The sequence below is a fragment of the Leguminivora glycinivorella genome, chromosome 3 (genome assembly GCF_023078275.1).
Source record: "Leguminivora glycinivorella isolate SPB_JAAS2020 chromosome 3, LegGlyc_1.1, whole genome shotgun sequence".
NCBI classification, from domain to species: Eukaryota; Metazoa; Arthropoda; class Insecta; order Lepidoptera; family Tortricidae; genus Leguminivora; species Leguminivora glycinivorella.
In genome coordinates this window covers 2,420,218-2,445,443 of record NC_062973.1, presented here as the reverse complement: position 1 = coordinate 2,445,443, position 25,226 = coordinate 2,420,218, and the positions used below count along the sequence as shown (strand labels likewise).

At 37.8% G+C, this 25,226-nt stretch overlaps 1 protein-coding gene across 1 annotated transcript in view; it reads left to right on the top strand.

Annotated features, from left to right (window-relative positions):
• The window catches only part of LOC125242606 (angiotensin-converting enzyme-like), a 274,968-nt gene that overhangs the window by 33,928 nt on the left and 215,814 nt on the right, over positions 1 to 25,226 (top strand). The window contains exon 8 of the mRNA XM_048151399.1: positions 22,387 to 22,630. Coding sequence (XP_048007356.1) covers positions 22,387 to 22,630 — 244 coding nt within the window. The remainder of the gene's footprint in view (positions 1 to 22,386; positions 22,631 to 25,226) is intronic.

Sequence of the window (25,226 nt, the reverse complement as noted above, 5' to 3'; positions counted from 1 at the left end):
CTTATCAACATTTTTTATTGCAATACAACCTTCATACATTGTTATATATTATAGGCCTGTGGTATTTAATAACTCATTTCATTTCACACTTTGATTTGGTCATAGTTTTTTTGTATTTGGCTACTTTACGAGTGCATACAATCATTTTCGTAATAGCAAAGAGGATCGAGTATTATAGAGAGTTACTGTCAAAGTAAAAATGTGTAATCACAGTGCATATACTGCCATCTCTCGACACAGGCTTAAAACTTTTGACCCTCAGTTTTGACAATTTCGCCCATGTTCTTAGATTGATATGTGTTAAAATGTCAAAAATTAATATTAGCGCCATCTAGTCGAGCGTCCCCCAAAGGTGTAATGCCATCTGGGCCACCGTACCATTTTCTGTATGGTTCTGAGGTGTTTTTTTAGACTTTATCTGTCTATACGGAGTTACATATGTCTTTAGTAATAGTAATGAGACTTTATGAGTATATTGGAAAGGAATGAATATGCACTATTTATATGATTGTTCAATTCTCAGTAATTATTGAGAGACAGAGAAGTACAGTATGAGTTTGAAATACGTTAATCAATGGCGTAATCGACAAGGAAAATTACATTTATTAGCAGTTTTTCCAAACGTTTACTTATTAGGTCAAAATAGTACATTACGATACTAGTACGAAAAAACGGAAGTTCGAAACGAGTGGCGATAAATTAAAACACGACCGAAGGGAGCGAATTTCCTTTTCGCACGTGTTTCGTACGACGTTTTTCAGTACGATGGCCATCCGAAGTTTCGACCTGGCATATAATGAACCACTTCTCGCACTAGTGCGTGAAAAAAACACCATCTGTACTGAAATAGTACATTACGATACTAGTGCGTAAAAAAGGAAGTTCGAAACGAGTGGCGATAAATTAAAACACGACCGAAGGGAGTGTTTTAAATCGACACGAGTTACGAATTTCCTTTCCACACGTGTATCGTATGACGTTTTTCGAACCACTTCTCGAACTAGTGCGTAAAAAACGACCATCTGTACTGAAAAAGAATTTTAAAGTCAAAAATTACTTACCATACTGAACACAACTGATAAAAACCAACAAGATCACCCCCACATCGCACACAGACGCCATTGCTACCCTTGCCCTACTGCTAGCGAACACCAGTTTGAATTAGGGCGACGCAGCTAACTTAATTAGTGTATTGATTGAGCCAACGTTAGAAAATCGTATGCTATGATGATGATGTCCTGACCGATTTTCTCTCAAATTACGGGCGTCCATTGCATGCTGTGACTGGTTACTTTCAGCTGGACAGTATACCCCTTTGCCCTAACAAAGAAACAATAACTTTGCACCTTTTTTGAGAAAGATTTGCGCTATCGAGGTTCTACTTCTTTGGAAGGAATTACATACTACAGGCAAGTTGGCAACATTTTTCACAGCATCACCAATAAAACTCTTATTTTAAACGTCTAAGGCTCAGTTGAACCACCGAAAATGGAGGGTTAACCCGGGGTTAACCCGGGGTCAACCCACCATTTTATATGGAATTTGACAGTTGACAGCCCACTAACCTTAAGTTAAGCAGGTGGTGCAACTGGCCCTAATTTCTATGAAATTATGTCGTTTACTTCAACCCTTGCCTTTGCCGTGGGGCAGTAAAAATCGCTGCCAACCTAGGTTAGCCTGACTCTGACTCTACTTAAAATATTCCGTTTTGTATCATTATTCAACACTCGCTGTGCCTATTGCTAGATTGTTGGATAATCCAGGCGATTCTTACATATTATATTAGCTACGTAACATTATAGGCTTTAGGTAATTTTCTCGGCTTTATGCACAGTTATAGTATCACTAGCTTTTGCCCGCGCCTTCGATCGTGTTAGAAAGAGACAAATGAAATAAAAATGAAATGAAATGAAAGCATTTATTTCGGACAACAATACATCCATATTATGTTAGTAATAACTTAAAAACTAAACTAAATATACGTTAGTAGAAAGTATAGCTACAATTAGACTGAAGATGCAAGGACATCCAGTGCGTGAGGATAGGGCTGTCCACCCTCTCAGCAATCACCTTCAGGAGAGTGTTGGTACTGCCTCGCACGCGCTCGCACAGAGACGCCACCCGCTTCCGCATCACGGCGTGGAAGCCGTCCGTCCTCCATGCGGCGAACATTTCTGACGCACTGCAGCGCCAGGGCAGGCCCAACATCCCCCTGAAGGCGTTATTGTACTGGACGCGCAGAGCACTGTAGGCTTTTTTAGTGTAATCACTCCACAGGTTGCACGTGTATAAAGTTTGGCAGTATGTTTTAAACAAAGTTATTTTTACCTGTGTAGAACAACGTGCAAACCTGCGAGAGAGCATATTACACCTCACCGACAGCGCTCTGCGCTCCCTTTCTATGTCTGCGTCATCTCTTAGAGTATCTGTGACCCAATGTCCCAGGTATTTAAATTTAGTGACTGTTTGAAGAGGAGAACCACTTAGCATTATTGGCGGAATGGGATATGTTTTAGTGCCAGACTTAAACAGTTATACCTCGCTCTTTTTTAGGGTTCCGTAGTCAACTAGGAACCCTTATAGTTTCGCCATGTCTGTCTGTCCGTCCGTCCGTCCGTCCGTCCGTCCGTCCGTCCGTCCGTCCGTCCGTCCGTCCGTCCGTCCGCGGATAATCTCAGTAACCGCTAGCACTATAAAGCTGAAATTTGGTACCAATATGTATTTCAATCTCGCCGACAAAGTGCAAAAATAAAAAATGGAAAAAAATGTTTTATTAGGGTACCCCCCCTACATGTAAAGTGGGGGCTGATTTTTTTTTTCATTCCAACCCCAACGTGTGATATATTGTTGGATAGGTATTTAAAAATGAATAAGGGTTTACTAAGATGGTTTTTTGATAATATTAATCTTATCGGAAATAATCGCTCCTAAAGGAAAAAAAAGTGCGTCCCCCTCCCTCTAACTTTTGAACCGTAAGTTTAAAAAATATGAAAAAAATCACAAAAGTAGAACTTTATAAAGACTTTCTAGGAAAATTGTTTTGAACTTGATAGGTTCAGTAGTTTTTGAGAAAAATACGGAAAACTACGGAACCCTACACTGAGCGTGGCCCGACACGCTCTTGGCCGATTTTTTTACATTATATTGTAGTCCATAGGCCACAGCATACCTGTCACATATATCAAGCAGAATCCTGAGTCCGTTGACTGAGGGGCCATGTCGTCTGCGTAGCTGATGTTGTTAACAAAACAACCATCGACCGAGCATCCGACACCCGCGCTGCTAAGCTCCTCAATCAAGCCGTTAATGTACATGTTGAATAAAGTAGGAGAAGATAACCCTCCCTGCCTAACTCCACATTCCATTTTATAAACGTCAGAATACGCCCCCGTCCATCGAACTACATTTGACTGGTTACCATACCAATATCTTAAAATATTTATAACTTCAGCTGGTAAACTCGAGCCCACATTTCATTTCATTTCATTTCATTTCATATTTATTGGGAAATGGTCTAAGGATTAGCCAGGAGTCCATTTTTTATGTTTTTAGAGTAATATTTAAAAACGTTTCTTCTCATAAAGTTCTTTAATACAGTTCCCGAACCGTGTTTGGACCACCGGGAATCAAGCTTAAGTCGTCTATGACTTAATCACTCTCAGAAAATATTCAGAAAAAAAGAAAATTAACTTTTCGGAAGATAATGATTCTGATGGCATATGCTGTCATTTCACGCACGCACGCAGACACTAAACTTCATTTCGTATGCATCTATCATCATTCATCAAGCAGCACTAATAGGTATCATAGCATGATTTCTGACGCCATAAATTAAATATAACAAGATCATACCATCCCATACATCAAAATGCGACCGCCTACGAACGCGCTTACACTCCACCACACATAGATAGCGCCACAAAAAAATGCCTTGTTGCTATTGCTACGGATTATTTGTAGACTGGCATTAAGTGTCAATTCCAAGCCGTAAATCTATGTCAAAAGTGACACTTAACGCCATCTACAAGTACAATCGAAAGCTACAAGACATTTTTTTGTGGCGCCATCTATATGTGTGGTGGAGTGTAAGCGCGGTCTTAGGCGGTCGCATTTTAATGTATGGGATGGTATGATCTTGTTATATTTAATTTATGCTGACGCGCACTTAGTGCGATTTTCACATTATCCGATCCGATATCGGATGTCGGACCGATATCCCATACATTACAGGCGCCATCTTGGATTTTTTCTACTGAAATTCTTCCGACATCCGATATCGGATCGGATAATATGAAAACGCACTTACTCGTAATGTTCTATTTTTTTTTCGTTGTCCGTACCAGTGTACCTTTGTAAGTGTTTGGAACTGTCACGAATAAATATCTTTTTTATCATCAAGGTCGTACCAAAGTCAGTTCAAATCTTTAATAGATTTTAGTTTGTTAAAACTGATGCGGGTTCTGTGACTCTTAATGAATAAATGATAGATTGAAACTAGTTCACGTAAGACAAATAGTATTCATATGCAGTTTTGCTGTTTCACAAGTTTCGACATGTAGAACATGCGTATTAGGAAACTGAGACAGTAGGTACGCTATTTGGTGTTACATCGTTCACTAAATTGTAGTACAACTTTACTTTCTGGTAGCTGGTAAGAGCGTGCGACTTTCGATCCGGAGGTCGCGGGTTCGAACCCCGGCTCGTACCAATGAGTTTTTCGGAACATATGTGCGAAATGTCATTTGATATTTGCAAGTCGCTTTTCGGTGAAGGAAAACATCGTGAAGAAATCGGACTAATTCCAATAAAGCCTAGTTACCCTTCGGGTTGGAAGGTCAGATAGCAGTAGCTTTCGTAAAACTAGTGCCTACGCCAAATCTTGGGATTAGTTGTCAAAGCGGACCCCTGGCTACCATGAGCCGTAGCAAAAGCCGGAGGATGATGATGATGAAGTTTACCTTAATTCATTTTGACTGACAAATCCGATCCATACCACATAGTTGCGATACTTTTCATCGACAAGACCTAGGTACAGACTGATGTAGTACGTAAAGATTTGCCTTCGAATTGTTACGCAAAACGTACGAACGTGTCATGCTATTTCAGTCAGTCTCAGTACAAGATATACTAACATTGACTGAACTAGCATGACAAATGCACGAACGAACGTTGTGGGTGAACGTTTCCGGAAAAATACAAGGGAAACCCTTTTAGCACTACTTACATCTGTACGTCTTTCGATCAAGAAGTCGCTGGTTTAATACTCCAGCCCATACCAATGAATTTTTCGGAACTGTCATATCGGTCGGTGGTCATTTGATATCGGCCGGTGACTTTTGGGTGTAGAAGAACTCTAGCAGAAACCCGAGTTATCCAACTAGTTTGCCTTCTGGATTAGAATGTCACCGCCAAGGAGTGGAATGCCCTGCTCTCTTTAAAGCAAGAGTAAATAGGTATCTCATAGGTAAGCGTGCTGCACCGTAAACCGCATCATCACTTACCATCAGGTGTGATCGTGATCAAACGTCTACCTATTCATAAATAAATAAATAAAAAAAATAAAAAAATATTATAGGACATTCTTACACAGATTGGCTGAGGCCCACGGTAAGCTCAAGAAGGCTTGTGTTGTGGGTACTCAGACAACGATATATATAATATTCATACTAAAAAAAAAGACAAATGGCTTTTAAGTGCGTAAAATGTTGCAAGGGAAAACAACAACGCATCACAGTCGGTTAGTCGCAGAGAAAGCTTGCTACTTATTTTCTTGGCTGATAAAAAATTCAACGCACCACAATCGGTCGGGCGCAGTATAGAAAGTTCACGGAAATTAATACTAACGATTACGATAGCGTTACACAACGCGCGCGCATCTCGCTGCGCTGCGCCCGCGCCGATCATCGACATACAGCGCTGGAAGTGCCTTACAGGCGTATAACCTTAAATATAAGCTATATGTCTTGGGTGGGGGGCTACTTTGCACCAAAATTTGCTCCAAACTTTTTACTCATTGATTTAAAAAAAAAAATATGTAGAATATTTTATTTTGTATAGGTATTTATTCACATATAATATATATGTATGTATATACAAAAGACCACCCCGAACTCCAACTGACAATGTTTAAAATTGTGGCATGATATGAAAATATCAGTCCTATGTCAAAAAAATAATTATGTTAGGAGCATTGTTACCAGGTAACATTGCTTCTGAACTGAATTTATTAAAAAAAACTAGTTTAAAGTTTAGAAATCAGACACACCCCCTGGTCAATCGAATAACGGCATCCGATAAATCATTAAACCTAAGAAGCTGTTTTTTTTTTATTATAAATGGGCTTACTCTTGACCACAGACTAGCCAAAGGCGAAGACGTGGCCTATGATGGAGTGAGCTCGCTCAGAAGATGTCTGTTCACTCTTGATTTGAAGGTTGCCGGGTTATATGAGCTCGGAAATATAGCCGCCGCGCGCCGGCAAGGAATTCCACTCCTTGGCAGTGCGCATAAGAAAAGAAGAAGCAAAGCGCATAACATTTTAATAGGCTAGTTTCCTACTCGTCTTATCAGCTTCTTTTTAAGAACTGTCAAAACGATTTGCTAATATGGAATTTCTATGAAATACTGAAGAGTGACGTCACGGTCAATTTATTTACTTCATATCTTTCTGCTTGACTTATTAAATAGAAATCATGTTTGAAAGTAACTACTGTTCATATTTTTCTTTTAATTATGTGGTGCTTTAATTCGTGCACTGCATAAAATATTTTATTTTAAGTATAGGAATCTAGCCTATTCCTATGTATTATACACTAACTTAGTATAGTAGTCAGACCAAATCTATGGCTATGTGATTCGATAAGATTGTTCCGTAAATATATCTACTATGCTATGTGCTTAAGGCACTGGTCCCACCGCGAGCTAGTAAGCTATGAGCTATCGGCTATAAAAACGAACAAAAGATAAGCACTCCCGTGCAAATAAAAGAGACACGCTGGGCGAGTAGCTATAAACATCGCCGTGTCTCTTTTATTTACACGGGAGTGATTATCTTTTGTTCGTTTTTATAGCCGATAGCTCATAGTTTACTAGCTCGCGATGGGACTTGTGCCATATGCTGTATCATATGCTACTATATGCTACATCGGTGACAAAAAACGAATGCACATAATAAATGAATTAAATGTCACTTCTAGTACATATATATTTGTAGAGCAAAAGCGGTCAAGTTCAGGGCACTCCACTTAACGTGCCACTTTGAACTGAGTTTTGACACAGCTTAATGGCGGCTCGATTTTACCGTTTCGTTACTTGTTTTTTTTTTATCTTAAAATGGGCTAAAAGGCCTTTTAGGCCGTTAAATTTTTTTTTATAATGAGCATATTTTGTGCTTTATGATTCAAGGACATAACTAAATATTTTACATAATTATGAATTAGATACTTACTCTATTTTTTTTAGAACTAGCTTGTGACATTATTTTCGGTGAAATTATAAAATGATTATTATAATACTTACCTACGCCTAATTTTCGTCTTTACCGTAATTTTAAAACGTCTTACTTTAAAAGGAGAAAAATTAAAAATCAGTAATTTGTGGAGTGTCCGCAGAAAAGAATATTGTTTTTGAGATTTGTTTTTTATTATGCAGAAACGTCTGCGAGCTATATTTTTTTTTTTTAAACTAAAGGAGGTGTGAATTTTTTGACATATTTTACACAGATATAACATTAAATGCATGTCTTTACTTGACACAAATACCTGATTTATAATAGTGCATTGTGCAACAAGGGGAGGAAGTTGAATATTACTAACGAGAGTAAGTTAAATCGCGACGGCTTGCCGGAGCGATTTAAAGACTCGAGTGAGTAATATTCATACTCCCCGAGTTACACACAATGTTTTTCATCACACTCGCAACGTAAAAAATATGTAAATAGATGTAAAAAAGTAAAGTACGGTGCAAGAAACTTCATTATTCCCTTGGGAGAACGATTTTTTTATAACTCACGCTCCGCCTGCGTACAATAGCACATTTAAAGTGCGGGTGTGATGAAAAAAAACTTATGTATATAAAAACTTTACATTTTTATGCAGTATTAAGCACGTTTACACGCTTGCCACATTTACGGCCCGGCCACGACTTTGGTCTAAGCGGGACAGCGGTGAGCGGCGCCCATACATTGGAGCGAGACACAGCGATGGGACTTTTCATTCGCACGTATGGCTGCCGCTCACCGCTGTCGCGCTTAGACCAATGTCGTGGCCGGGCCGTTACCATCACTTTTCGTTCCACCGCGTACACATTAGCCAACACTTCAAATGAACCGATTAGCCATGATTGATTTAGGAGAGACAGCTTCATTTGTAAAACTAAGTAAGACATGATGGTATAACTCCAGGCATATTCTGATTGTAGCAACCGATCATACATTTGATCTGGATTTGTTAATGGTAATCATCATCATCCTCCTTGCGTTATCCCGGCATTTGCCACGGCTCATGGGAGCTTCGGTTCGGCTTTGGCAACTAATCCCAAGATTTGGCGCAGCCACTAGTTTTTACGAAAGTAACTGCCATGTGACAAAAGGAAATTAGATTTAATTTATCGCCACTCGTTTCGAACTTCCTTTTTTACACACTTGTATCGTAATGTACTATTTTTCTTTGTACCTAATAAAAATCCTTCGCAACACTTGTCCACTCTTATGAAGAAAATCGTGCCATAGTTTCTTGAGAAAAACTAGGAAAGAGATTTCATTCCTCAGCCGTGTTCGCGGAAGGAAGTTATGTAGGTAATTTATCTGCAAGTATCAACAAGATAATATAGGTAGCCTGCCAACTAAAATGCTATATTGCGATACAAGTGCTGAAAAGGAAAGTCGAAATGAGTGGCCATAAATCAAAACACGACCGAAGGCAATATTTTCAACCGTCACTAGTCATGAATCCCTTTTCGCACGTGTATCGTACAATGTTTTAAGGTAGGTACGAGTTACGCTGTGGCTTGCGTGGGCGACGGTCGCGCGATGGTCGCGCGACGGCGATGCGACGCATACGAAATCAAACCTTATCGATATGGAAGTATGAGACGCGACGGCGACGGTCGCGCGACCGTCGCCCACGCAAGACACGGCGTTACAGTTTTGACATTATTTAGTAAGATACTTAATGTCCTATTTACTTATTCCACAAGTGCGGTAATATAACGCCGAATGTACCTTAAGGATATTTTTTGACTAATCTGTAATTTTTTCATCCTGATAGAATGTAGGTATTTTTATTAATAACTAACTTTCGCCCGCGGCTTTGCTCGCGTTAGAAAGAGACAAAAGTAGCCTATGTCACTCTCCTTCCCTTCAACTACATCCTTTTAAAAATCACGTTAATTCGTCACTTCGTTTTGCCGTGAAAGACGGACAAACAGACACACACTTTCCCATTTATAATAGTAGTATGGATAATTTACGTAGCCAAATGACTAATTGAATCAACATTATCATCAGAAGGTAAGCAATTATCGTAGCCCTTAACTATCTTTTTTGACGGAATTAAAATTAAACTATTTATACATTTTGTTTATCATAACTTTTAAGGTTGTATCGATTCAAAAATATCACAGTTTTGATCATTGTTATCATGCTAGTACGAGACAGCAACTTTTTTTTAAATGGGATTACTTTTAGCCACAGACTAGCCAAAGGCAAACACGTGGCCAAGAGTCACGTAGTTTCCGGAGAAACACATAGTTGTAAGTTTCTAGAATGTGATGTGGTGTTATTGCACCATTAAATAAAGTTGTGAAACAGGGACAGTATTATCTATACTGGTACTAAAGGCAAGGTATAACGTAACCTTATTTAAAATATAGCTTCCGATTGGCTTTAAGTATCTAGTAACTATGCACAAGTACTTTATCACAGTAAATATATATGCCAGTACCTAGATTCATACAAAATTACGTATGAAAATGTAGCATGTATAGGTAATTTATTCAGCCAATGCATTTTTTAGAAGGAAATGGGCCATTAATCAAACCATACTTAATAGCGTGAAGCTTTAATCACATCTGTCGCCGTGTCTTGCGTGGGCGACTGTCGCGCGACCGTCGCGCGACCGTCGCCGTCGCGTCTCATACTTCCATCGATAAGGTGTTATTTCGTATGCGCGACCGTCGCCCACGCAAGACACGGCGTTACTTGGTAGATATTCCGCGAATTCGCACGATGCGCTTTGCTTCTTCTTTTCTTATGCGCACTGCCAAGGAGTGGAATTCCTTGCCGGCGGCTATATTTCCGAGCTCATATAACCCGGCAACCTTCAAATCAAGAGTGAACAGACATCTTCTGAGCGAGCTCATTCCATCGTAGGCCACTTCTTTGCCTTTGACTAGCCTGTGGCCAAGAGTACGCCCATTAAAAAAAAAAAAGCTGTGTTGTTGACAGTACAACGTCAATAGCGAGCGCGATAAGGTAACCTGACCAGTCAGAGAAAAATACCGGTAAATCCAGTGGTTATATCGGTTCTAACGTAATCGTAGTTCATAAGTGTAAACATGTATTTATTGACAATATTGTCAGATACATGACAGATATAGACTAACGAGGGGCGAACTGAAAGTTTTGAGAACGAAGAAAACTAGGCTGTCAAGTTTTATTTTCAACACTTCGCTTTGAAACACTTACCGCACGGCTTGTTTTCCTATATGGTTCATTATACAAATAGAATAGAACTAGCCATGACACAAAAAATAAACAGGGATGAAAATTTAAATTTGTTGTAACTTAATAACTAGTTATAATATTCACATAACCCGCCTATTTTATTCGGATAGGCCGAAAACAACTTTTAAGTGCACCATTGTGAGCGTGTTTAGTAAAACATCCCACTTTGCCGGCCACCATTAAGGCGGGATTTATAAGTACTTGTATTTTTATATGAATAAACTGACAAAGCGGCTTTATAGCAATCGACAAAGTGGGACGTTTTCCCGTACACACTCACAATTGTCATAATAGAATAATTAAAAAATATAATAAATATACCTTAAATCAATCTGAAATACAAACATCTTTTGTTATTTTTTTTTAATTATTTGATAATATACAGAGTGGGGCCTGTAACAAAGGCGAAGAATTGAACTGTAGGCTATATTCTCCTTATACTGATCAACATTTGTTCAGTGACTTTTAAAAATTATGAAGTCTTTAAATTTTTAGTTTTTCATACAAAATAAATATTAGCTTCAATGTACCCCATTATTGTTGTCATTGACGTTGTCTGTCACACTTTAGACTTAACAGAATTCGCAATACATTACCTCTTAGAAAAAACTTCCAATGGTGATAAAAATCAAAATACAAGTTATTTTTAAAAGTCACCGAACAAATGTTAATCAGTATAACAGCAGTTCTCGAAAAGTTTGTACAAAAATTAAGGGAAAAGTTAAATTTGTTTTTATTAATTCCTATTTTGTTACCAATATTTTGGTGATGAATTGAGATTTTATTAAGTTTTATTTCGTCATTAAGGTTCTCTAGTATCTATATTTTCTTAATTATAACAATTATCCTGTATATATCTTACGAAAGCCGAATTATATTACTAAATGTTTGTAACAAAATAAGATCAATTAAAATTTGCTGACGTGGCATTGTACAAAGTTGACGGGAATTTCTGATAAGGAGAATAGCCTAGAGTTCAATTCTTCGCCTTTGTTACAGGCCCCACTCTGTAGATCATTTACATCTTTTCTTACGTTTTTAAAATCTCGAAGTGATTTCAAAAACTTTCGGTGCGCCCTCTATGCTAGTTATTCTCTAATTAATACAGATATTCTACCGAAGTAATTTATTAGAAATGCGAAATGTGAGTTTGTAATCATTATTAATGTAGCGTGTGAAGTCGCAGTTATATTTCATATTTATAATGGATCTTAAAAGAAACTAGCGATTCGAATACGGCGGCCGTTCATCTGTTATATATTAAGTTTCATAACAGTTTTATTATGAACTAGTTTTTGCCCGCTTCGCTCGCGTTAGAAAGAGACAAAAATTAGCCTATGTCACTTTTCCATCCCTTCAACTATACTTCGTTTCTTTTAAGATTAGAATTATCTGTCAAACGGGTAAACAAAGAAGCAGTGGTCGTAGACCTTCCTTCTTCGATTTCGGCCGATACCACTGATTTCTTGGAACTTATGTACAATTGTACATAGTATTATAAGTTATAAGTTTCAAGAAATCAGTGGTATCGGCCGAAATCGAAGAAGGAAGGTCTACGACCACTGCTTCTTTGTTTACCCGTTTGACAGATAATTCTAGTCTTAAAAGAAACGAAGTATATCTCCATTTAAAAAATCTCGTCAATTCGTAGCTCTGTTTTTCCCGTGAAAGACGGACACACAAACAGACACACACACTTTCCCATTTATAATATTAGTACGGATATTATGAGACTTAGTATACTTGTTTGTCACTAGTTTTTGCCCGCGGCTTCACTCGCGTTATATTAGAAAATTGCGGAATGTCCATAAAAACTTGCACTCCCTATTTTAGGGAAGTGGGGCGGGGAGTTAGAAAGATACAAAAAGAAGCCTATCACTCTCCATCCCTTCAACTATCTCCACTTAAAAAAAAAACACTTCAATTCGTCGCTCTATTTTCCCGTGAAACAAGGACAAACAAACAAACATTCCCATTTATAATTTTAGTAAGGATTTTCGTCACAAAACTGACAACGAGTTCACTTTTTTGTTAACATCTGTCACTTCTTTTGGGTCCCAATTTCTGAAAATGCCCATACATTTCCTATCCCATATCTCCTACTATGCGTGTAGATATCTACCTTAACTACTACATAGTAAAGTTGTTTGTAACCATTCTCTACACATAATCATAACCATAAAACCAAACTTGAAGCTCATCATCTCACCCATAAACACATGATAAACATAAACACCTAATAAAAATGCAAACCTTACACCTGCAATAGCTGTAATCTAAACCCTATCATATTATCTCAAGCACGTAAACAAAGAAGGAGAAAGCGCGGAAGCGTGCGCGGAAACTGAGTTACTGTGTTATGTAATTCTAGTAATCCTGGGTACTGGAAACTGGTTATTGAGAGTTATCTGGTCGATTTAAAGAAAAACTGGTCTGACTGATAAATGTATTGTAAGTATATGAATGAAAGCAAAAACAGTTACCATTAAGACGAGATTTACTTGTATCCTTATATGAATAAACTGACAAAGCGGCTTTATAGCAATCGACAAAGTGGGACGTTTTCCCGTGCACACTCACAAATTACAAATTACCTTATCTTTGTTCTTCTGTTAATGATTGGCTTCAATCAATTTCTTTCTTCTTATTATTTAAAATGTTTTATTTAATTATTTTAGCACTGTACCACAGAATATATAATAGTACAAGTACAGAAGGCCCACTGCTTTGATGTTCACGAAATGCCGCTTTTTAAATGCCTACAAAATCCTAACAAAGAAACGAGCCGCACGTGCGCAGCGTCGGACGATAGGGTTGCCTATGGATTAAAACGAATTAATACTCAGATAAAATGTTATACTATTATATTCCAGTCTTGGGTACTTTCTAGCTATATATACAGTATTTATATTTTTTATGTAAGTCCCAACATCGTAAGCCTTATTGAACTTTTCCGTGGGACTTAATCAATAGTAGATCTGTGTATGATTGTCCTATTTTATTAATGATGTCTATTTAATTAGCCATTTACACGCGGACATCGCATATAAAACTTAAAAAAAACTCTCAAGTAAAGTAACAATAGAAAGTGCAAACGTGCGTTCCGTGAGAACGCGCGCCACCCCTGATTAGGCCGCGAACTCGCGGCCGCCAGCATGTACTTGTAGCGCGGCGATAGAATCGCGGAGTGAGCCGCCCCTGCACTGTACCTAATAAGCATATCGTCACTACTTTTAATAAATCTCGTATCTCACGCTGTTCCTCAAAGTTAAAACGCAGTAAGTCTATATGCATTCCATACATACTTACTACGATTTTCTTTTCATTGACAGACGAAGATACAAGTTTTTTTAAATAGTTATTTTATTGAAACAAACCAAACAAGCTACTCACAAATTATCATCAGCGCAGGCTTCGTCATAAATGCAAATCCGCAAAAGATCCGCAACACGCTTCGTCAAAAAAAGACATCAAACTAAAATTCGTATAATATAAAAAAAAAAACATGCTAACCCCATTAAAATTTAAATACTTACCCATTGTGAGCCACTACACATGTACTTAAACCCCAACCTGTTCTCTGCCCGGCCCAAAAGTCCCAAAAATTCCAGCCGCGTTGCCTCGATGAATGGCTAAGGATATTTGCTGGACCAAGAAAGATCACAGCCCGGGGATCACAGCCTTTTTCCCTCAACCGACGCCCTATCTCCCCAACAAGCTTCTTGGCCTCGACACACCACGGTCCAGCCATCTCCACAGCAATCGGAACAAAGTCATACACTGGCCCTAGGTCGGCATACTTAGATGACACCTACCTAGGTACGGTAGGGTCGTACCGCGCGGCTGCGTTCGTGTCTCGCAAATGGTCTCGTCGGAAGATCAGCGCTGACCTCCGGGTCGGCATTATGCTGAGACGGGACCATTTCGTGATAAACTTACCCATCCCTTGTACATTTGTAGTTTTTAGTCATACTTTATGCATAATGTGTAGTTTTTAAGTTTATTACGAATACATATTTTGATTATGATTATTATAGATGAGTTTGGAAACCTTATTCATGGCTGTACAGTCAACCAATTTGAATCCTAGGCCATTGTGCCACCTTTTCACAGTCAACGTCAAAAGTACTTTATATGGCCAATAATGCACGATGTCAATACGACAGGGTTCTAGAGTGGCCTATGATTCAAATTGGTTGACTGTACTTCCCCAATTGGGCTCTGCTCCAATTTTGAAAGACATTGATTGTACCCTACCACACAAAGCGAGATTACATTCACAATGCCCATTCCTTTCTTTTGGACATACAGTGAGTCGCAAAAGTGCATGGCAAGTTTATCAATGAATTGACAACGTTTCAAAATTTTCAATGTCCCTAAATCGAAAACCATTTCGAGATATACGCCTGTAGATCACAAAAATATATATTTTTATATTTTTTAAAAAATCTTAAAAAAATAGTTTAAAGGGGAAGTGACGTTACGTAGCTGATTCAGATTATTTGGAGCTGCCACTATAACAAAAAAAATCTTCCGGTTGGGATGTCACTTGTGTTTGACTGTGACACTTATCACCGCTCGTAGTATGGAGATTAGAGATAAGGAGCGAAAACTTTAAGTATCAGAAGTGCACATATAAAACCATAGATAGGTGGCGCTGCAATTGCAGGTACAAGATTCACAATTTCAATGTTAATGTCTTTATTTAAGTAGTTTCTAGTTTTATCTGAGCAACAGATTATTTTATGCCTGTGAAGAAGTGCCTATATTTTGTAAAAATGTGCGATAATCACAAAGAGATCTGAGATCACCAGGCAATAATTATCATTTATCAAAGTAGCAATATCAATACTTTTATTGTCCATCTTATAATAAATAAATAAATATTGGGGACACCTTACACAGATCAACTTAGCCCCAAACTAAGCAAAGCTTGTACTACGGGTGCTAAGCGACGATATACATACTTAAATAGATAAATACGTCATACTTATATAGAAAACATCCATGACTCAGGAACAAGTATCTGTGCCTTATCACACAAATAAATGCCCTTACCGGGATTCGAACCCAGGACCGCGGCTCAGCAGGCAGGGTCACTACCGACTGAGCTATATCTTCTGTCATTCCCATAAGGCTTATAATATGTGACTTAATATTGCGGATGGCAAATTGTATAGTAAAAGTGACATTTGTATACACGTACGTAATGTGAAACTTAACGACTACTTTGTGTCCCTGCATTAGATAAATGTCTTAATATCTTGCAACTTTCTCTCGCTGTATTTGGATTTGAACTGTCATTTCAGTACGAATATGGTTTGACGTCTATGTTATAGTGATAGGTACTCGTGTAGTAAACGACATGTCAATTCGAATAATATCAGAATGATATTTCGGTCATCATGGTCAGTTATTTTACGTTCATATGCTTAATAAACAAGTTATTGATATGATTCAAATATCATACTTATACCAGTATTTGACTAGCTTTGAGAGTGCCTATCACATCTCAGAGTGTCTATCATATCACATAACCACAAATTAAAATTTTGAAAAAGCCCCCGACTGCGACATGGTAGACCGATTTTCATGAGACATGGCTAAGAACACTCCCGACTAACTCAGCTTTCAGACAAAAAATAACTAAATCTAAATCGGGTCAGACAAACAGACAGACAGACAACACACAGACAGACACATCTAAATTATAACACCCCGTCGTTTTCGGGTCGGGGGTTAAAAAATTGCTCGAATTCTATCATTAGGTTTCGTGTAATTATTTTCATGACTGAGTAGGGCCAAGCTAAGTTGCCACCAATTTAAAATACAATTTGAAATGGCGAGGCGAGGTCAAAATTGCGTTTTATAATCTTAATCTTAAAAAGAAAACTTAAATAAACCTTACTGCTCATCAATATTACAACAAAACACAAAGTAGGTACCTTAAATAAGACCTAGGGCACACCTCGGACACTGGCGATCAAATATATGAAAGGGGCGCGATCCTAGCACACATTCTAAGCTCGTGTAGGTGAACGAGTACTATGCTTGTATGAGTGAAATATGACAGGTCGACTGTTCGCGTTTTTGACAGGCGGTAACTGTGAGGTAACCGAGAGGAGGTGGGCGACACTTTCAGCGGGAAGCGGGAGTGGCCATACTGTACGATAGTACTCTTTATTATACTGTGTCTATGGTCATTCAGACAAAGTTCCTTACACAGAATAAAAAATAAGACCATTCGTTTTTGAGAATATAACGGGCTCGCGTCCTCAAACTAATTGATGTAACTAGACTGTGACAGCAACCATGCGTTAATACAATGGTGGCATTTTTATTGTTTCATTTGTTATCTTAAAAGTTTACTTACGAAATGTTGTGTAATGAAATGTCGTGTTTGTTAGATTTGTGTAATGTGGTGGTTAAAGGGCTATTCGTTTAGTTTTGTAGATTGTATTAGATGTAAGTGCATAAATTATGAGAGATACCATGGCAAATCAGAAAGGTAGATTGCATCATATGGAAAAAATCGTTTGAACTTGTAATGCTCTTGACAATTATGCGAGTGGCTGTTTAATTATTTTAAATTTAAAATCGAAATAAATTACACATATGAAAGAAAAAGTGACCAAGGTCTTGTATAGATTACTCATATCATAAGAGAGATAATTTCGACCTCAGCAACTGTGACCTGGGTGGCCGAGCGGATAAACAGGCATCTTCCGCGATTGCAGAGTACGCTGGTTTAATTCCAGCCTCAGGCACCAGAGGCTTTGGTCACTTTTTCTTTCATATATTGTGTAATTTATTTCGGTTTTAATTTATACATATATATAGTGGTGTGACAACTTTAAGATAGCACCAGTTGAAATATTTTTAATCCATACTTCCATACTATAATATACTATATATACTATATTACTATATATTACTATATAATATTATAAATGCGAAAGTAACTCTGTCTGTCTGTCTGTCTGTCTGTCTGTCTGTCTGTCTGTTACGCTTTCCCGCTTAAACCACGCAACCGATTTTGATGAAATTTGGAAGAGACAATCTTTAGACCCTGAGACAGAACATAGGCTACTTTTTATTTCGAAAAAAAGGGATGAAGGGGTTGAAAAAGAGGTTGAAAATTTGTATGGGATTTCTTAATTTTAAAAGATAAAACCGTGAAACTTTATATTTTAGCACTTGATAAGAAATCATTAAACATCTTGATAAGGTCGAACGCGATTAATTAACATTATTTTTACCTTTTTTCTTTTTTTTAGGGTTCCGTAGTCAACTAGGAACCCTTATAGTTTCGCCATGTCTGTCTGTCCGTCCGTCCGTCCGTCCGTCCGTCCGTCCGTCCGTCCGCGGATAATCTCAGTAACCGTAAGCACTAGAAAGCTGAAATTTGGTACCAATATGTATATCAATCACGCCAACAAAGTGCAAAAATAAAAAGTGGAAAAAAATGTTTTATTTTGGTACCCCCCCTACATGTAAAGTGGGGGCTGATTTTTTTTTTCATTCCAACCCCAACGTGTGATATATTGTTGGATAGGTATTTAAAAATGAATAAGGGTTTACTAAGATCGTTTTTTGATAATATTAATATTTTCGGAAATAATCGCTGATAAAGGAAAAAAAAGTGCGTCCCCCCCCCTCTAACTTTTGAACCATATGTTTAAAAAATATGGAAAAAATCACAAAAGTAGAACTTTATAAAGACTTTCTAGGAAAATTGCTTTGAACTTGATAGGTTCAGTAGTTTTTGAGAAAAATACGAAAAACTACGGAACCCTACACTGAGCGTGGCCCGACACGCTCTTGGCCGGTTTTTTGTGTGTCGTGCGGTGGGAAATAAACATTAACTAAAAGCGGGTAGATTATATTTATTTGTCTACCCCGAACATTTATATAAATTAATATCGGGTAGTTTTGTGTTGTTTACATCTCCGGTGACATTTTGCTGGGACGTCAGTCTTCCGCGACCACGGCCAGTGCAACCTGGCCGAAACGTTGGGAAAAAAGGTAAAAATAATGTTAATTAATCGCGTTCGACCTGTATGTGACTTTAAATATGTGTACAAAGCGCGAGAACTTAAAGTGTTATCTTGATAAGGGATAGGGATAGGGATAGCGATAGGGATAGCGATAGGGATAGCGATAGGGATAGCGATAGGGATAGCGATAGGGATAGTGATAGGGATAGCGATAGGGATAGCGATAGCGATAGCGATAGCGATAGCGATAGCGATTGCGATAGCGATAGCGATAGCGATAGCGATAGCGATAGCGATAGCGATAGCGATAGCGATACGGATACGGATACGGATACGGATACGGATACGGATACGGATAATATGGGTATCGTTAGAGGGATACGGATAATCGGTCGGCGGTCTCTTACAATCAATGTGCTCTAAGACGATCGTTGTTAGCTTGCTTGAAGATTACGTTTGCGATAAGTATAAGCAAAATGTAAAAAATTGTAAGGGATAATACAAAAAAAGTACTTTTTACCCACCGATAATAGTGTCGAAATACGGGCTATGTGGGATGTTTATAAAGGTTTCCCCAGCGTATATAGAATTACCTACGCTGTGGTCGATGTGTAATATTTCTACAATCATTGCAAGCAAAAGTATTATGTGCAATCGAAATAATCGCAGATAAATATACCTACAGAGAAACCTACGGATCCAAATGAAAATCTTAATGAATACTTTTATTACGCGGGCGAAGCCGCGGGTAAAAGCTAGTAGATTATAATTTAACTTGTGTTAATTAGAATTGTATTTTAAATTTGTTTTATCTCCCTTTTAACTGATATGTACCTATACAGAAGATTTTAACCCATATGATCTCTTTGTGAATATCTTAAACTATGGGTTTTGTATTTTTTTACTTCCCGGGGCCTTTTAACACGTTCGCGGACGCTCAATCACCCCTCTGGGACACCAATATTTTGTATGGGAATTTTTCGACTGCTATAGCATACCTGTCCTTAGACAGCTTATATTAGTGTTATTATGTGACGAGGAACGCTATAGCATTCGGATGCTATAGCATACCTGACAAAATACAGAGTTAAAATGTGATCTTATGTGACACCGTATGCTATAGCATACGATGCTATAGCATACCGTGACACAATACTGAGTCAAAATGTGATCTTATATGACACCGTATGCTATAGCATACGATCCATAGATGGTGATACAGCAGATTCATTCTGTAGAATCATATCAAATAAAACATTTAGTTTTTCTGGCTGCGGGGATGATGCCCACAAATAAAAGTATAAAGCTTGTTCACGAATACAGAGTTTTTTGGTACAAGAAGAATTGTCTAAATGTGTATCTCCTACAGACTCTTTTGGAGTACCTAACTTTCATCAGAACTGTAGTCACCCGTTTCGTCATTGAGACTAGAATAATGTTTATTCAAACCTGCTGTTGTATAGGTGCTAAAGGCCTTCATTTGGTGTGATGATTTCTGGGTAGAACTTATCCACTACCTCTCACTACGCGATGATTCGCCCAGCTTTATATGCTATTTTACAAGCATCTAAACCAAGTTCAAGTAGTTAAACACCAACAAGATTCACTCAAAAAGATATAATTTAACGTAAACAGTCAGTATCAACCAGAAATAGGGTTTATTCACAATTATATGAGCAAAGCAATGACTAAGTACGAAGGAAATTACTCAAATAATAGGTGTAAACATGCTTCGGTTTTCTTAATTTATCGTAACCAAAATCACGGTGTATTATTATAAAACGATAGTGGACATGTTTGTTAACAAAACCGCAACACAAAAATATATATAAACTGTAAAAATAATTACTTATGATTTTTTAAACAATCCGTAAAATTGCGTTTGACAAAAAGGTGAACTCGATCTGTGACGCCACAGCATATTTTTTAACACGTTCGCGGACGCGTATTCTATAGCATACGTTTTTGTACTCCTTCTGGTGACGCGTATGCTATAGAATACGTTATTTGGTTAGAATTTCTGCGTCTGTTTGCTTAGTAATCTTCTTGTTCACAGTATAATATTATTCACCAACATTTCCTCTACCATTCACTAGAATCATAGTATGCATACTGCAACATTACATAGTTTTATCGCAGTTAAAAAATATGCTGTGGCGTCACAGATCGAGTTCACCTTTTTGTGACGCGTATGCTATAGAATACCTCTTTGTATGGAAATTTGCGCAGTAGCCCCGCGAGTGTCACCGGGAGTTGGCCCGTGAAATGTGGCCAAATTTCGAGCGCAAACGCAATTTTACGGATTGTTTAAAAAATCATAAGTAATTATTTTTACAGTTTATATATATTTTTGTGTTGCGGTTTTGTTAACAAACATGTCCACTATCGTTTTATAATAATACACCGTGATTTTGGTTACGATAAATTAAGAAAACCGAAGCATGTTTACACCTATTATTTGAGTAATTTCCTTCGTACTTAATAATAATAATAATAATAATATTCTTTATTGTGCACATTAAGTAATTACATACAACAAATAAGATCAAACAAGAAATTAAGCAACAACAGGCGGTCTTATCGCTAAAAAGCGATCTCTACCAGACAACCTTCGGGTAGTAGAGATCAATGTAACGGAGAAATATAAGGGTAGCAAAAAATAAGTACTTAGTCATTGCTTTGCTCATATAATTGTGAATAAACCCTATTTCTGGTTGATACTGACTGTTTACGTTAAATTATATCTTTTTGAGTGAATCTTGTTGGTGTTTAACTACTTGAACTTGGTTTAGATGCTTGTAAAATAGCATATAAAGCTGGGCGAATCATCGCGTAGTGAGAGGTAGTGGATAAGTTCTACCCAGAAATCATCACACCAAATGAAGGCCTTTAGCACCTATACAACAGCAGGTTTGAATAAACATTATTCTAGTCTCAATGACGAAACGGGTGACTACAGTTCTGATGAAAGTTAGGTACTCCAAAAGAGTCTGTAGGAGATACACATTTAGACAATTCTTCTTGTACCAAAAAACTCTGTATTCGTGAACAAGCTTTATACTTTTATTTGTGGGCATCATCCCCGCAGCCAGAAAAACTAAATGTTTTATTTGATATGATTCTACAGAATGAATCTGCTGTATCACCATCTATGGATCGTATGCTATAGCATACGGTGTCATATAAGATCACATTTTGACTCAGTATTGTGTCACGGTATGCTATAGCATCGTATGCTATAGCATACGGTGTCACATAAGATCACATTTTAACTCTGTATTTTGTCAGGTATGCTATAGCATCCGAATGCTATAGCGTTCCTCGTCACATAATAACCCTAATATAAGCTGTCTAAGGACAGGTATGCTATAGCAGTCGAAAAATTCCCATACAAAATATTGGTGTCCCAGAGGGGTGATTGAGCGTCCGCGAACGTGTTAAAAAAACAACAAGGAACCAGATGGAACCAAATCAACCACTAGACGGTTGACTAAGTTTCAGACTAAGGGTCGGTTGCACCAAACCGGCTGTTACCGAATTTAGCGTTCGCAAAATGTTTTCTATGTGAATTTCCATACACTTCTGCTGCGTAACTTTAACGTGTCTGTTAACTGTACATGCAACTGGCCCTTTGACATTGATTTACATAGATTTTTTTGCCCACAGGTTTCCACGAGGCCATAGGCGAAGCGATCGCCCTCTCAGTCTCATCCCCGCGCCACCTCCAAACCCTGGGCCTGGTACAACGCTCGGTGGCCGACACGGCACATGACACCAACTACCTGTTCACGCAAGCGATGGACAAGCTTGCGTTCCTGCCGTTTGCGCTGTCCATGGACAGATGGCGCTGGGACGTGTTCACTGGCGACGTGAGGAAAGAACAGTACAACTGTCACTGGTGGAGACTACGGTTTGTTTCATTTTTAACAGACTTTTTTTATAAAGCATAGTTCATTTAGAATTGGTACGCGATGGGAGGAATTTAATTTTTAAATGAAAAGAAAAAAGTAAACAATATTTTTTATTGCAGAACATAAAAGATCGTTTATTAATTTATAGCGTATCACATATATTTCAATCATTCAGTATGTTTATGCACAAAATTACGGACTTTTCTGAAAATAGTATTCATCATCCTCTGAACAAGATTTTCATCCATCTTTTTTGTCTGTTGATTCCGTGTGGACCGCAAGGAGTGGATATTTTGAATTATTTTGCCACTATTATTTAATTGTCCTTTAATGAAATAATGATTTGGGCAATAATTATTGCCTAGTAGTTTTCTGGAAATTCAACAATTTAGCAATCATTGACCCAGACCAAGGGGATTTTTCACGTATTTGTTCACAGTGCGTTTTCGCCGGTCAACGTCCATCATCAATAACTTACAAACGCAAAAAGTTAGAACAACCAAATTTCTAATATACACCGTGTTTCACTTAACACTAAAAACCTGAAAACAGTTTGTTCAGAATCGAGAGTAGAATCGATTGAGCTATATCTTGATGGGGGTAATATTTTTATTTAAATTAGTATTATTAGTTATTTTTTACGTGCCCATTCTATTGTACTCGTAATACAACATTGTGTATATCGCATTGCTAGAGGTTGTTTACCTTTTTTCAGTATTTAGGGGTATTAATACTGGCCGGTTACTTGGACGATTATTTTTTCCGCTACTAGTTTGACGTTGTTTGTCAGTTTAATCTTAATGTTTATCATAAGTCATAACAAATTGAACTCGTACCTAATTACAACCTTGTCACTTTGAATATTGAGTTTATTTGCTTACTGCGATTACCTGTCCAATTTGAAGTTTACTGTGACAAAGCTTTAAAGTGTTTTACAGTGACATCTTAGCTGTCTATTGGTAAACCTTATGTCGTTGCAGTAACGTACACAAATAAATAGTCTTATGGTTTATGATGGTAGTTAGCAATTACTTTATTGAGTGTAGAGCTAAAAGTCAAGTAGAGCTGTACATAAAATTAAAAATTCAATTTAAAAAAAAGTAACGATCAGATTAAAAGATGAATTCTCTAGATGAGTTTAAAAAAATAAAAATCAGTTGGGGTGTCTGAGGTTTTGAGTGATACCGGAAACACCGTGTAGAGTTATCAACGTATTAAAATTAAGATGTGATTATCAGTTTTTTTTTTATTTTTAATTTTTTTTTATTTGTCGCTAAACGCGTGCCAATACTATGTTAACTATGCTTTAGGACACTAGCTTTTTCCCGCGGCTTCGCTCGCGTTAGAAAGAGACAAAAAGTAGCCTATGTCACTATCCGTCCATTCAAGTATCTCCACTTAAAAAATCACGACAATTCGTCGCTCCGTTTTGCCGTGAAAGACGGACAAACAAACAGACACACACACTTTCCCATTTATAATATTATTAGTATTAGTATAGTATATTAGTATTAGTATGGATTCTTACACAGATTGACTGAGGCCCACGGTAAGCTCAAGAAGGCTTGTGTTGTGGGTGCTCAGACAACGATATAATATATAAATACTTATATACATAAAAACATCCATGACTCAAGAACAAATATCTGTGCTCATCACACAAATAAATGCCCTTACCGAGATTCGAACCCGGGACCGCGGAGTAGCAGGCAGGGTCACTGCGCCAGACCGGTCGTCAAAAAAATTGTCTCGAAATATTTGAGATCATACAGTTTCACCTTGCAGAAAACCATCGCCAACCATCATTAAATGGCCATTTTTAGGGTTCCGTAGTCAACTAGGAACCCTTATAGTTTCGCCATGTCTGTCTGTCCGTCCGTCCGTCCGTCCGTCCGTCCGTCCGTCCGTCCGTCCGTCCGTCCGTCCGTCCGTCCGTCCGCGGATAATCTCAGTAACCGTTAGCACTAGAAAGCTGAAATTTGGTGTCAATATGTATATCAATCACGCCAACAAAGTGCAAAAATAAAAAATGGAAAAAAATGTTTTATTAGGGTACCCCCCCTACATGTAAAGTGGGGGCTGATTTTTTTTTTCATTCCAACCCCAACGTGTGATATATTGTTGGATAGGTATTTAAAAATGAATAAGGGTTTACTAAGATCGTTTTTTGATAATATTAATATTTTAGGAAATAATCGCTCCTAAAGGAAAAAAAAGTGCGTCCCCCCCCTCTAACTTTTGAACCATATGTTTAAAAAATATGAAAAAAATCACAAGAGTAGAACTTTATAAAGACTTTCTAGGAAAATTATTTTGAACTTGATAGGTTCAGTAGTTTTTGAGAAAAGTACGGAAAACTACGGAACCCTACACTGAGCGTGGCCCGACACGCTCTTGGCCGGTTTTTATCAAAGTTGTCCACCCCACTTTATTTGTAACATGAGTATTTTTTACGCGACTCATACTCAGAATTGCGAGGTCTTTAGATCCTGATAGGAGAAAAAAAATCACAAGATTTCCATACATTTATCTTTACCACCATACAAAATGTATGAAAAAATGGTAACAGAATGGAAAAAAATACCTTGACACACT